Raw genomic sequence first — 12,500 nt, 5'->3', positions numbered from 1 at the left:
AACGCTCAGCTCATGAACCGACGGTGAATCAGTGCGCGGATCGGAGAGAGAGGAGGAAAAAGTGTTCTTTGTTTGTACCCAGCTGCAGCAGCTTCTCGTCAAAGTTGCAGGCTCGTGAGCACAGCACACACAGCAAGTGCACGCATACCCGGGTTGTAGCGCAGTAATAGCGAGCGTGTGAACTGCACCGATCCCGGAAGCAGGAACGATGGATGCGGATTCGGAGAAGCAACCGTTGCTCAAGCAATCTCAAACTTCGCAGGATGCAGGATCAGCACAGCGTGAGTACACCAATTCGTACGATAGGGCAATTTTCGGTTTTACTTGCATGCGTTTCCGACAAATGCGCCTCGTCCCTTCTATAGGGAAGGCCGAAGGGAGGGAGGGTAGGGGAGGAGTAAGAATCTTATCAATTGACTGCAAGTGGTGCGAAAAGCGAACGAGCGCATCCGTTCCTGCCGCGCAGGCTTGCTGGAAGTGGCCGCTTCATATGATGAGTCAGCCTGCTTTGATTGTGCTGGTTTGGCTGGATCGTTGTCGGTTATTTTTCCTTGTTCTTTCTGCTTAGCTGGAACAAACCATTTTTCGTTGCTACAAATAGACACGATCGCAGTACCCGTGGATCGGAACAAAATTTATTCTTTTTGTTTCATTTACTTATTTACTTCGCTTGATTCCTTATCTGCGGCCGGCCAAGTCCATGGCAAGCTACAATGCTGGACTACCAGAGCCAGCAGCCACCGTGGAACGCTGATAGCGACGATGACAAAAAACCAACCAACGAGAAGATGATCCGGGCGCGAGTCGTCGCTCGGTGGCGATTTACTGCGGCTACCGCAACCGCATTTTTTTTACCTATTCTGGCGATTAATCGTGGTTTGCGGGCGTGTATCACAGAGCGAAAAAGATCAAGTTTCTTTATTCCCAGTGCTGGTGATCACCGGTGATATGGACCTCCCTATTTTTAAGTAGACAATCTGTTGATCAACTACGAGATGTTCCTGAATGAGTCATATGCTAACTCTGATTATTTGTTTGTTTGTTTTTGTTTCCGCAGTTGTGAATGCATCCCCCATCGGCCCGGACGAGGTGCCGCCCTCGTACCAACAGGAACAGCAAAATAGTATTATCGTTACGTGTCGGGTCTGCCAGGCGCTGATCGACATCTCTTGGAAAAAGGAGCAGCATGTCGTCAAGTGCACCCAGTGCAATGAAGCAACGGTACGTTAAACATAGGAGGAGCGAGTAATGGAATCGTTGATAACACTTTTAGTTTACTAACATTATTCAATGATGATGCTATAATTTCTATTTGGCATTGTTTCTATTTCTTGGTACATTACTTGTCCTTACCATTAATAGCTCCCCTTAGTGGTCCTCACAAGAAATATGATCCTTTTAATCCGTTCTCTATCAACGAGGTAGGCTGGAATGAACTGTGGTATTCCTGGATGGACAAACCATCACAGAAAACCCGACCAAGATGTGTTTGAAGCCGCAATGAAGCTTTATTTTTACTGCAACGCAGCTCAGGTCATATTTCTCTTGTCGAATCATTTGTCCGTAAGCGGCCTGGAGCTAACAAGCCTTAGAAGTGTGCATTAGATATATCACTGGTTGAAGAGAAACCGGCACCTCAACCCAAAACCAGCAGTACATCTAATGTTGCGTTCGATTTCCTGAAAGGCTTCTTTACTAAAGTCCTACATTTGGTTATACATAAACAAATATATTTCGTTCTTATTTTCCCCGTTTTACAGCCCATTCGGAATGCACCGGCTGGAAAGAAGTACGTTCGCTGTCCATGCAACTGCTTGTTGATCTGCAAGAGCTCTTCCCAACGAGTCGCATGCCCGCGTCCCAACTGCAAGCGCATCATTAATCTGGCTCCCAGCCCTGTCACCCCACCACTATTGCCGATGCCGGGGATGTGTCGCGTTATCTGTGGTCATTGCCATGATACGTTCTTGGTAAATGTCATCTTTTTGAATTTGCTTGCATATGTTTGTATTAACAATTCCTTAATCCTCTGTTTCGTTTAGTTTGATACATTGAAGAACAACCTGGCTAGATGTCCGCATTGTCGGAAGGTGTCATCTGTTGGGGCAGAGTTTTGCCGTCGGCGTCGTAATCTTCATCTGCTGGGCGGCATGATATTTTTGGCGATCGCCATCGGTGTAACCTTTGCGACCTACACCTATGCAAGGGTAAGTGTGAACCGTTGCTATACAAATCCTCTTCAATTGATAACACATCAAAAGGGAATTGGGATAATGAATGGATAATCAAATCTATACAAGGAAGAACTAATTTTTTTTGTTTTTGGTTGTTACAGAGCTACAGTGGCATATTTGTGGCTTACATTAGCCTCTTCCTCATCTCACTACTATTGTTTGGTAAGACACTCTACTATTCGTCGCTGAAGATAAGCAACATTGATGGCCCGTTTACGACGCCGACTACATAAGTTTTCCATCGATTCGGCAAAAGCTAACCCGTAGCTACTCGCGCCAAGCTCTGCAAAACACACATTCCACCAAACACCCTTGCTTCGTTCTACAGTATGGTGTTTGTAATGTTTCTCCGCAGATCGGCCGATAAAAGAGTCGAGCGGAGGAGTGTGGGCCGAGGGTGGTTAGCATATTGGTGTAATACATATAGACACGACACGAGCCAATGTGAATGAACAGTACAGATGGGAAATTGTTCTCTACTGTTAGGATGAAATGAAGGAAGGGATAACGCTAAGTATATTACACAACATCAAACATTCGGAATCAATAAGAAAGTAACAGTTCAGAGGGAACCGGCAACATTGGCGGAATAAGCAGTTTCAAAATAACTCGCGTTGGTCGATCTGCAAAATGTGCAAATCCGTTTAATAACTCTTAGACAAAGTATTGTTGAAGAGAAAATGAGGTGTTTATGGGTAACGGTATGTATACCTATCGCAGTTCGCATAACCGCAACTGTTCGTTTGAAAAGCTTTGTTTAAAGATATCGGTAGAGTTAAAAGTTTAATCAATCAGTCAGCAACAGTTTATTAACCGAGCCCACCTGTTTTGCGGAATGAAAAAATTACGAGTCCCCTTTCTATACAGAAATGGTAATGAAAACATCTAATCGAACAGCTTACGGACGAGAGAAAGTATGTTCCCTGTTTGTATGATTGTGTCAGTATATTCATTTATTCTTTATGCATTATATTGCTTGTTTGTTTTTGTCATTTTTTGTTTTCGGTTTTAATATGTCGTCACTGTATTTTTTTATCGTGCTATACAGCACAACTGATCACAACGCTATAGGTAAAAGGAAGTAACAACCATTTACCCGAGAGAGTTCACAAAATTCCTCCAATTTCTGCATGTTGCTTATGGTACAACAACTAAGCATAGTAAAGCACAGAGATTGCTATTTCTATGCGATACATTTTGCAAACAGCGAACCGATCATGTGTTGGGTTTTTGCAAAATGTTTTCATACCGAAAGATAGAACGCAGCAGGTACAAACGAACACTTTCTATTCGACTGCGGGGAACATGTATTCATTAGAGTCTTATACATACATAAACGCATTCATAAACACTCTACCTACAATAATATACAGTAAAAAGGCAATCTATAATGCATACCCCTACGAACTCTGGAGTAAACGGAGATTGCGGGGAAGCTGAGTGTGTCGATGGTCGATTATTCTCCTTCCCTTGGTGTCCTATTTTTCCATTTATCTTCACAAGGGTAGCATATTTTCACACATCCTCCAATCATTGGCGCATAGCTTGAAAATTCTATTAAATTTGCGATGTGCGCCTACTAGCTCGTTGATCACCTAGAGCAATCTATAAAAATAGTCGATTTCTTATCCGTAATCCACTTCGATGCTGATTTCTAGCGCAACTACTATCGACGCCATCACTGCGCCCTATTATTATATGATATTATTTGTAACACGTAACAAAATGGCACGATAAAGAAAAAAAAGAAGTTGATAGGCACCGAGCTGGCCTTAGAATTGCGCTACGGTTTGGAGGAGGCTATCAAAAATTAGAAAAGAATCAAACAGCTGAGGTGTAAGCGATGCTAGTAGTCGTTGCTTGTGGAAGAAAGCGTATGTTTCGCTTAAAGCAAAATAGTGAAAACCGATGGCGATTAGATGAGGCCAAAACGTAGGATAACATCAGCATGAGGCGGCAACGGTAAGCAAAAAGACGGTATGTAAAGTATGCAATGCAAAATAAAAATAATTTAGATACATTTATGAGGTCGGTATTTTAGTTTTACATGCTTGAGTGAAACTATTTCGAGCAATAGGAAGGACGGGAAACAGGAAACATGTCTTCAACTATTGCAACGTGCCGACTAGCCACATAGATTTTAACTCCAACCATCATGCCCTTCCTCTGAGACGCTCCAATGTCCGCCAATCACGCTGTTGAGGTACGACATCAGCGTATACGTTCCGAACTGTCAGGTGCTGATGCCAGGAGGACCACAGCTGGTAAGCTTCGCCTTGACTTCCTCCAGGTCGACGATGCTATTTTCCGTGCAAAGCATCGACAGGTACTGCATATATTCCGCAAAAGCGATAGAAGATTTCCTACGAGGAACGATGCACATGTTGATGATGTGAATGTTGTAAACACGCAACGGCTTGTTACATTGCGTGCACAATCGCTAAATCCTGACCTTACCTAAACTCAAAGAACGTTAACCCAGTCTGCGTGAGGGTGAAGTACTTGGGTCCTATGAGCCCGGCCTGTTGCATCCAGCAATCGCTCTGCGACAGGAGAATGCGCTTACCATCACCCTGGAAGGTGTTGAGTGCTGGCCGGTACTTGGCGTATAGTTGAAACATTGATGCGAGAGTGGCTGGTTTCGCTTTCACTTGCTGAGGAGAGGACATCGAATTTGGCGTGTAGTGAGTTTACTTAAATCCGAAAGAAACGGTGCACCGGACCAGATGTGCCTTCGTTTTTGGTTGATGTCTTTCAGTTCCTGGACATTATTTTCGTTGATTACAATATGGTGTCCGTTGCTAGGTTCACGCTTTTCGTTCATATGCTTGCTTATGTTTAGTTTCATGGCAACGGCAATTAGGTCCGTTTCCCAACGTAGTCCGCTGCTGAGGGAGAATATGCGGAGGAATTTCAAGTCCTTAATTTATACACATCGATTGTTTAATCATTATCAGTTGGCGATGAATCCGCATTCAATACTGTGTTACTCTTTTCGACTATCAGCCGTTGAAAGCAGATTACATGTGTGGCAATACATGGAGGATATCGCAATGCTCCGTTGAAAGCACATTCCATTTTTAACCTATCCTGCATGCTTCTTTGTATGATCGATTTAAAGTGAACTGTTGTCAGAGTACTTAAACTTTTAAAATTTATTTTCAAAGAGTGTTTGGGTGTACTATGTTTTGGTCTTTCCCACTTATATTATACGCCCAAAAACTTTTATTTCTCGATATCCTATTTTTTAAAAACATAATACATAGTTCTTTTTCCTGGTGGTGTTGGACGTTCTTAAATTTCATTACTTCTGAAATTACTTCTGAAATGAAGCACGCCCGTTCTCCCTTTTCATCTGTTCGATGGTCCAAAGAAACTGCAGTAGATTGAAAATGATATATTTATAAGTAGATCATAGATCGCACATACTTTATAAGTAAAAAATCTTGGATTGCATTTTAAATGTAACGAGGTTTTTAGAATTTTTATTTCATACAATATTAGCATGAACCTAAAACACATGCCAGTATGCTAGGATTGAAGAATGCTCCATCGGGACACTGAATTCGTTCCGCTACTAGGTCAGCATTGCAGGCATAGTAATAGCGGCAATGCGTGTGATCCGGAAACAATCCTACACGTTCGCATTCATAGGGTATGATTGAACCTGGCGGAAGGTTTGACCAGTCACGTTGAACACAACGCCCATCCTGGAACATTTCGTTTGGCGGACACCGATACAACCTCGGACGAAGCACTCGATTGCCGTTGACGTTGGGTTCGACTGCACAGATGTAGTAAATATTGTTGTTTCCAGGCCATGCGTTCATTTGGCCTGCGAAGTCACAGTTGAACTGAGGTGTCTGACAACTTGTATCATTGAGAGGTAGCGAACAATCGCCAGTGGCCGGTGAAAAGGCGGCACCACCGCAGTCCATGCTGATAGCGACTGGATTGTTTCCATTTAGGAAGCACATGTGATACAAACGACAGTTAAACGGATCAGGATACACGCCGGGTACGTTGCATTCGAAGGCATCCGCCGCGAGTGGATTACACGACCCCACGGCAGCTGAGCATCCTCCTTCGAACTCGTTACAATACAATCCTTCTGCGGTATTACATGACTCGACTAGGACGGTCTCCCAAGAATTTCCTACTTTTACGCATACGGCTGCTGTGTAGCAGTCGTAACATATAAATCCTGGTGCCTGACGATCTGAGCAAGATGATATTTGAAACTTGGTGACCGACACTACGTGGCTTGCAGAAGTAATGGTCAGGAGACACTTGAATTAATTTGGAAAAAAAGATTTTCATCAATTACTTGTAGGACTTGTGAAAGTTTCACTTTTATATACATTTCTTATTTTAGGCTTCAAAATGCACATTAAAAAAAATGCTAAAACGGTTTAAACTAAATTTTAAACAACTTAACAATTTCAGTTTCGTCAAAGCTACACGAATTGACTGCCACGTAGCGGATATAGTCAACATACGTTTTCTCATACACAAAATTTCGGGTCCGATCACTTCAATTGATAACACTATGCGCTGCTTTGATGATAAGCAATTTGAAAAAAAAACAACATCGAGCGACTTGTCTAATTTTGTTCTTCAAGTCAGTAAGAAGAGATTAAAGATAGGCTTATAAATTACACAATAATCACCCTTCATACCGTTAGTAACAACACTATCACCTCTGTACGTAACATCATTTTAACGAAACGTGAGCGATTTCCGCTCCAGACACTTTATAATGGACGCCCTAGAAAAGGCGATGTAGTCCCTGAAGGTGACCGTAGTTGAACTTGTAGTAAAATCGAAGAAGAAATTTGCTTTGCTTTTATACCCATGTCTTGTTTATCGAGATTGATCAACGGAAATACCACCATGATAACAAATATACGAGATACGAGTAGAATGAACAGGAGGGAAATGGTCCAACAGGCCTAGTGGTTACCTCTAAAAGAAGGTCTAGGTGGTTATCTTTCTTTTGAATCGAACAGAAAGTAAAAACGGTGTACAAAGAAATGGCATCGTTGTACATTAGGACTTGATTTTTTTTAAACGGTGAAGCAATAAAGTCGAAGCTAGTGCAACATTGACGCGCGATTTCGGTTATTTTAGGTTTCCGGTGAATCATTTTTGTGAGAACTCACGGTTTTAGGACAATGTTTAGCCATGTTGCCTTAAATTGGTTATTTTATGAATAAATTTTTGTTCTTTATTTTATTAGACGAAATAACGCACTCATATGAAAAATTGTTATGGTTTTGTTTCAATTTGGAATTGTTTGTTGCTGTAAACATTAATGTTTTTTTGAATTTATAATACATGGGTTTTGCAAAAAAATGCTTGTTGATCTGAATATTTGGTTTTTGAAGGATATAGTACATTTCTACAGATAACAAATATTTTAAAAGTTTTCCATTCGGTGGATGGCTGTCCATGAATCTTGATTCTCAAGATTGCAATAATATAGAGGAAATTTCGTCCATTAGGAGATTTTTAAACATAGCATCCAAGTAGATCAAGTAATCATTGGAAAAATAGTCATAGAGAAAGCAAGTTGCAAAACGATGAAAAGTAGGTACGTACAAGGTTGAAGCATCAAGTTCTTCTGAGCAACGATTCTGTGCAACAGCAACGATATCGATGATAAAGCATCAGCAATAATAATTTTGCTTTCGTGATCGCAGTAAACTGAGCCACGTGCAGAAAAGAGTTCGGATGTTCATGGAATATGGATTGAGAATACTTTCAACCCTAAAACAGCTGCTCATACGATTTTCATTACTCCGAGAATTGGTAAGTATTTTTCTAACGTATAAAAGAACGGGTGTGCCGTATGTTTGATAAGTGTTTTGTTTAAAAAGCAGTTCTCATTTCTACAACGTGTTCTTTAGATGTTCAGGTATGAGGTCTTATTTCACGAACTTGTCTATCAGAGAACTTACTACCGGTGGCTCTTCACTTAATGTTAATATTTGTCTTAATATTCAAACGAGTAAGTAATACGTGTGATCCTTCCTTTCCCGGGTCCCTTTTTGATAGTTTCGTCGTTTCTTAGTAAGGAGCACGAAACCTCCTAGATGCTTGAGTGCAGTGTATGGTCTCTAACACTTCATCTACACGGGCGCGAGAAAGCTGAAAATGAGATGAGAATGAAAAAGTTGAGAATGTCAAATCCATACAAATCCGGAGCGAGAATTTTTCCGCTCGTCTAGAAACCGAGAAAGGAGAGAATGGAGAATTGAGAATTGAGCTACCTGCAAACTACCTGTGAAACAATGCAGTAGGCGTTTTTTGTGTTAGCAACAGTTGTGGTTGCTAAGAAAAAATGATCGTTGGAATCCTTAGACAGCGCTCCAAGCGGCAGCTCGGAGAATTACTCATACTCAAAACGAGAATAGCTCACTTCTCAAACATTTGAGCAAAAATTCTCGCCTTTTTCATTTTCAGCTTTCTCGCGCCCGTGTAGATGGGGTGTAAGGAGACTAGACCTACCTACTAAAAAACCAACCGTACCAATGGATTAAGCCACCTTTCAGATCTAGCTTTGTGATATCACCTTCGAACGGGGGCTGGTCATGTATCCCACTCGTGCAATTATAGGTACTCTATTTAAATCAATGCGCTCGAGGCATGGTAACGGTCACACCGTAGTTACATATTTTGCTCTTCTAACCATACTGTGTAAGCGCGTATCCTTCTGTTTTTCATGAATCCATTGACTGCGTCGAAAGCAGCAGGGATTTCTTAAACTCAACACAACGTTGTCTATGTGAACTTCGACATTTGACTTCGACTGCGAAGATGATGTGCCGCCTTGGTTCCTAAAACCTAGGATAGATCACTAAAATATGCTCCGGTAAATCTAGCCAGCTCATTATTAACTTGCTCCGGGGGAATTCCCGTAGGCATGGCATGCATTCACTGTACAAGCCAAAAACCAATTCGTACCGACTGCCGCTAATGATACCGGGCAGAAAGTGCACATGATTCTAATGGCAGTTAGTAGCTGTACGCTTATTGGTTACGCTTGATTTTTATCCTCGTTGAATAATACCCCGTCATGTCGAGCTCATATGCCGCAGTATCGAAGCTGTTACGGTCAACCATCCTCGTTTTTGAGCTGCTATACTCCCACGTATCGTATCCGCCTGCATTCATATCCGCCGGCATTCATACCCTATCGCTCTCTTGGACCGAACCACTAGACCAGAGATCGCAACCGGCGATTTTCATTTCTGGTAAATGCCATCTGGGATTTGTAATGAGTAGCAACCAAACCAAGATCATTCTTCAATCATTACGCCATTTCTACTCCGTCTAGTTGCTCCGTGTTAATTTTCACATATCTTAAGTAATGCTCGCACACCACCGTGCGAATAGTATCGGTCTTTGATCTATCTCTCTCTTCAGAAACTATATGCCATTCGCATGATATGCCCAACCCACCGAAGCCGGGTGAGTCTCATGCGCTGTGCGATATTGAGATCATCATACTACGCGTATGACTCCGCATAATAGATGTAGCCGGAGGTGTATCGCTCATCCTGTCCAGTCCAGCTGCCCGCCTATCCTGATCTACCGATACCTCGCCAAGGTACATTTCATACCATAACATTTCATCCAGCAGTCCAGCAAACATTTCATGTTCTGGACATCATTAATGTTTGCTGCATTGAGAAAGGAGGTGCGTAGTAAAATATGTAGGAGCTTAGAAGAAAGATACAGACTAGTAGAAGGTCAGCTTCAGAAGAAGAGGAAATTCAGCTTTATTTTCTATAAGAAAAGATACAATTAGAAACGTCCACCGCTGAACTGAATTGTGACTTTAAAAAACAGGAGAATTTAAATCGTATTGACTCATAAACTATCTTCAAACCACAAGACGAGAAGAAAAAAATCTATGAATGTTGAACCTATGATACCTAAATATGGACGGATGAAATAGAAAGAACAACAATGAGCACCATGTCAACTACAACATGCTCACTTACATCCAAAATATGGACGATTGTTGATAGTGATTTTCATGTGCTCTGAGCCTATACATCTTTTCTTTAATTACTGCAATTTTACTCCAGCGATCAGGATTTCGAAAAGCCACAAGACGAAAATTGTAGTCCAGAAGAATTCTGTATTTGATACACGTTGCACCGATGCCCGACCGGAATCTTGTTTCCCCAAAAAAGTGCATTAGACAAACAGAATCGCAGCGAGCCCGAAGGATGAACTGAACAGCTTAGCAGGTGAACCGTGTTCCTGGAGAACCAGTTTTATGAGAAACAATGCTAATCGCTCTTGACCCTTCGAAGAGCAAATAGTAAATATATTTACCAACTGGACTATCGTATCATATACCAAGAGTTTTTAAAAGTAAACAGCTTGGACGATTAGTGAAGGAAGAAAAAGGCAATCAGCGATCAGCTTAAAACAATGTTAGCAAAACATAATTTAGATTACTACACTATAGCAGAAATTAGCTAAAATATTTGTTTAGGAAGAGCAGAGAAGTTCGTTTTCAACATAAAATTACATATTAATGTTAAAAATTGGCAGGGAATCTTATTGTTTGCCAAGTTTATCATTTGGTTAATTATTTGCAGGAGAAATTAGGGAAAGATTATTATTTGCAAAATTTAAAAATATCCATATAATAAAACGAATTGTATGTTTAGTGAAAATATTATATGAAATAATGTAGTTAGCATTAAATCGTCTATTCCTCGGAGATTTCCAAAATTGGTTAGTATCATGGGAATAATATTTGGTGATGTAAGTCAACTGAATTCGTGCTGATGATCATTTGACGGAGCAAACTTCCGTTACTAGTTGACAATTTGGAGTGCTGGCCAGGTCAATTAGTTTGAGCAATTATTGTACCAAAACTTTTTAACACGACATAGCAATTAGGTTACAAATGCCTGCATAGTATCGGTGTTAGTTTTTAGGTCATGAAGGTTTTCCCTGACCGCGATAAGCACGCACGATGCAGTTGATGTATTTGCTATCGAGTCACAACACGCTATAAAAACCCGATAATAGAATGACTAATAACTAGGAACTTACCATTTCAGTTTGTGTGAGACCATCGTTCAGGTGTTTTGTTTGATTTAATTTTGATTTATTTGGCTCTGCCGAAAGCATTTCGAATCAATGACTCACACTCGGTTTTAGCTTGATCATACTTTTGAGTCTTAATTTTTTTATTTATCAATCCGCAAATTTTTGTTTCTATTTGTCTCGCTATAACTGTTAAATTTGTGCCAGTAATAATACGACAAACAAATTATGCTAAAGCTAAATAGAGGAAGTAAAGAAGAAGCATAAACTAAACCAACGTCACGCTGCCGGGGTTTCTGTTGAGCGTCAACAAACCTCGATCAACAAGCGTATGCAAATTTTGATTATCTTTTTTTATTATCTTCAAAGAGGCGAGAGACTGTGGGCTTGAAAAAATATCTCTTCGTTGCAAAGAAAAACAAACTCCTGAACAATAAATAATGTTGGCTAAATGCGATGGAGGTTTGCGGTTTTGGCGGAAAACAACGTTTAGCCAATGCATAAACATCTTGGTTTCAAAAACTAAAAAAAATGCAATCACTGTGGCAATTTAAAGACATACACTGCACAATGTACTACGGCGCTCGGAACGGCGTGGTCTGCATTCCGGTCCCTCTTTCAAAAGGTTTCGAATAACAAGAGAAATCTTCTTACTTCGCCTTTTCTGTAAATATCTGTTACGCTGGTGGTACGCTGGTGGTGTGTGTTTCGATGCTCCCTTTTTTCGCACCAGAAGGCCCAACAAAATATATCTTTTTAATTGCTTATTTTAGGACAAACAACTACTTCACTTTCTTGGCAGTTCTCTTCGGGGTTTCTCTACCGATTTTCAGCGATACAAGTAGCATGAAGCGCCTGATTTTTCTTTTCTTTTAATATTCGTTCATGCAATATGTAGTTTCTTATCTAAGTAACGGATTCGATCCATTCTACTCTAGGCAGCGCTTGATTGCAGGGGTGGGTAACAACTGAAAAATCGAAAAAGCGAGAAGACAATTTTTAAATCTGCTCTCGTCCGGATCGTTCGGAAAGGCAAAGGAAATATCAGCGTCATGTCACTGCCAGACGCAAAGCGCACTAAATGCAACGAAGATGGATAGGAATTCACGTGATCACACATCAATATCCCCGGCATCAGGATCAAGAGCGAGTGAAGAAAGAGGGCATTCTATATGATTGGATGAACGTATG

At 41.0% G+C, this 12,500-nt stretch overlaps 3 protein-coding genes across 4 annotated transcripts in view; 1 reads left to right on the top strand and 2 right to left on the bottom strand.

Moving 5' to 3' along the window:
- LOC125957629 (type 1 phosphatidylinositol 4,5-bisphosphate 4-phosphatase) overlaps positions 1-4,256 on the top strand; it is a 4,596-nt gene extending 340 nt beyond the window's left edge. For both annotated transcript variants that reach the window (XM_049690473.1, XM_049690472.1), the window contains 5 exons: positions 1-281; positions 1,058-1,221; positions 1,761-1,970; positions 2,043-2,207; positions 2,336-4,256. The exon at positions 1-281 is cut by the window's left edge. In XM_049690473.1, coding sequence (XP_049546430.1) covers positions 209-281; positions 1,058-1,221; positions 1,761-1,970; positions 2,043-2,207; positions 2,336-2,467 — 744 coding nt within the window. In that variant the 5' untranslated portion in view covers positions 1-208 and the 3' untranslated portion in view covers positions 2,468-4,256. The remainder of the gene's footprint in view (positions 282-1,057; positions 1,222-1,760; positions 1,971-2,042; positions 2,208-2,335) is intronic.
- Positions 4,257-4,467: 211 nt separating this feature from the next.
- On the bottom strand, positions 4,468-4,903 carry LOC125955499 (uncharacterized). Its single transcript, XM_049686632.1, has 2 exons — positions 4,692-4,903; positions 4,468-4,597 (listed from the first exon to the last, which is right to left on the bottom strand). Exons 1-2 carry the CDS (start codon positions 4,901-4,903, stop codon positions 4,468-4,470), a joined length of 342 nt encoding a protein of 113 aa, XP_049542589.1.
- A 652-nt stretch (positions 4,904-5,555) lies between these two features.
- On the bottom strand, positions 5,556-6,529 carry LOC125955498 (uncharacterized; the record flags this gene model as incomplete). The annotated part of the gene is made up of 1 exon (XM_049686631.1): positions 5,556-6,529. A coding segment is annotated over one exon (795 nt), but the record flags the coding sequence as incomplete, so codon positions are not given.
- Between the last annotated feature and the right edge of the window lie 5,971 nt (positions 6,530-12,500).

This window comes from Anopheles darlingi, chromosome 3 (genome assembly GCF_943734745.1).
Source record: "Anopheles darlingi chromosome 3, idAnoDarlMG_H_01, whole genome shotgun sequence".
In the NCBI taxonomy this organism is placed as follows: Eukaryota; Metazoa; Arthropoda; class Insecta; order Diptera; family Culicidae; genus Anopheles; species Anopheles darlingi.
This window is presented reverse-complemented; position numbering and strand designations above follow the sequence as displayed.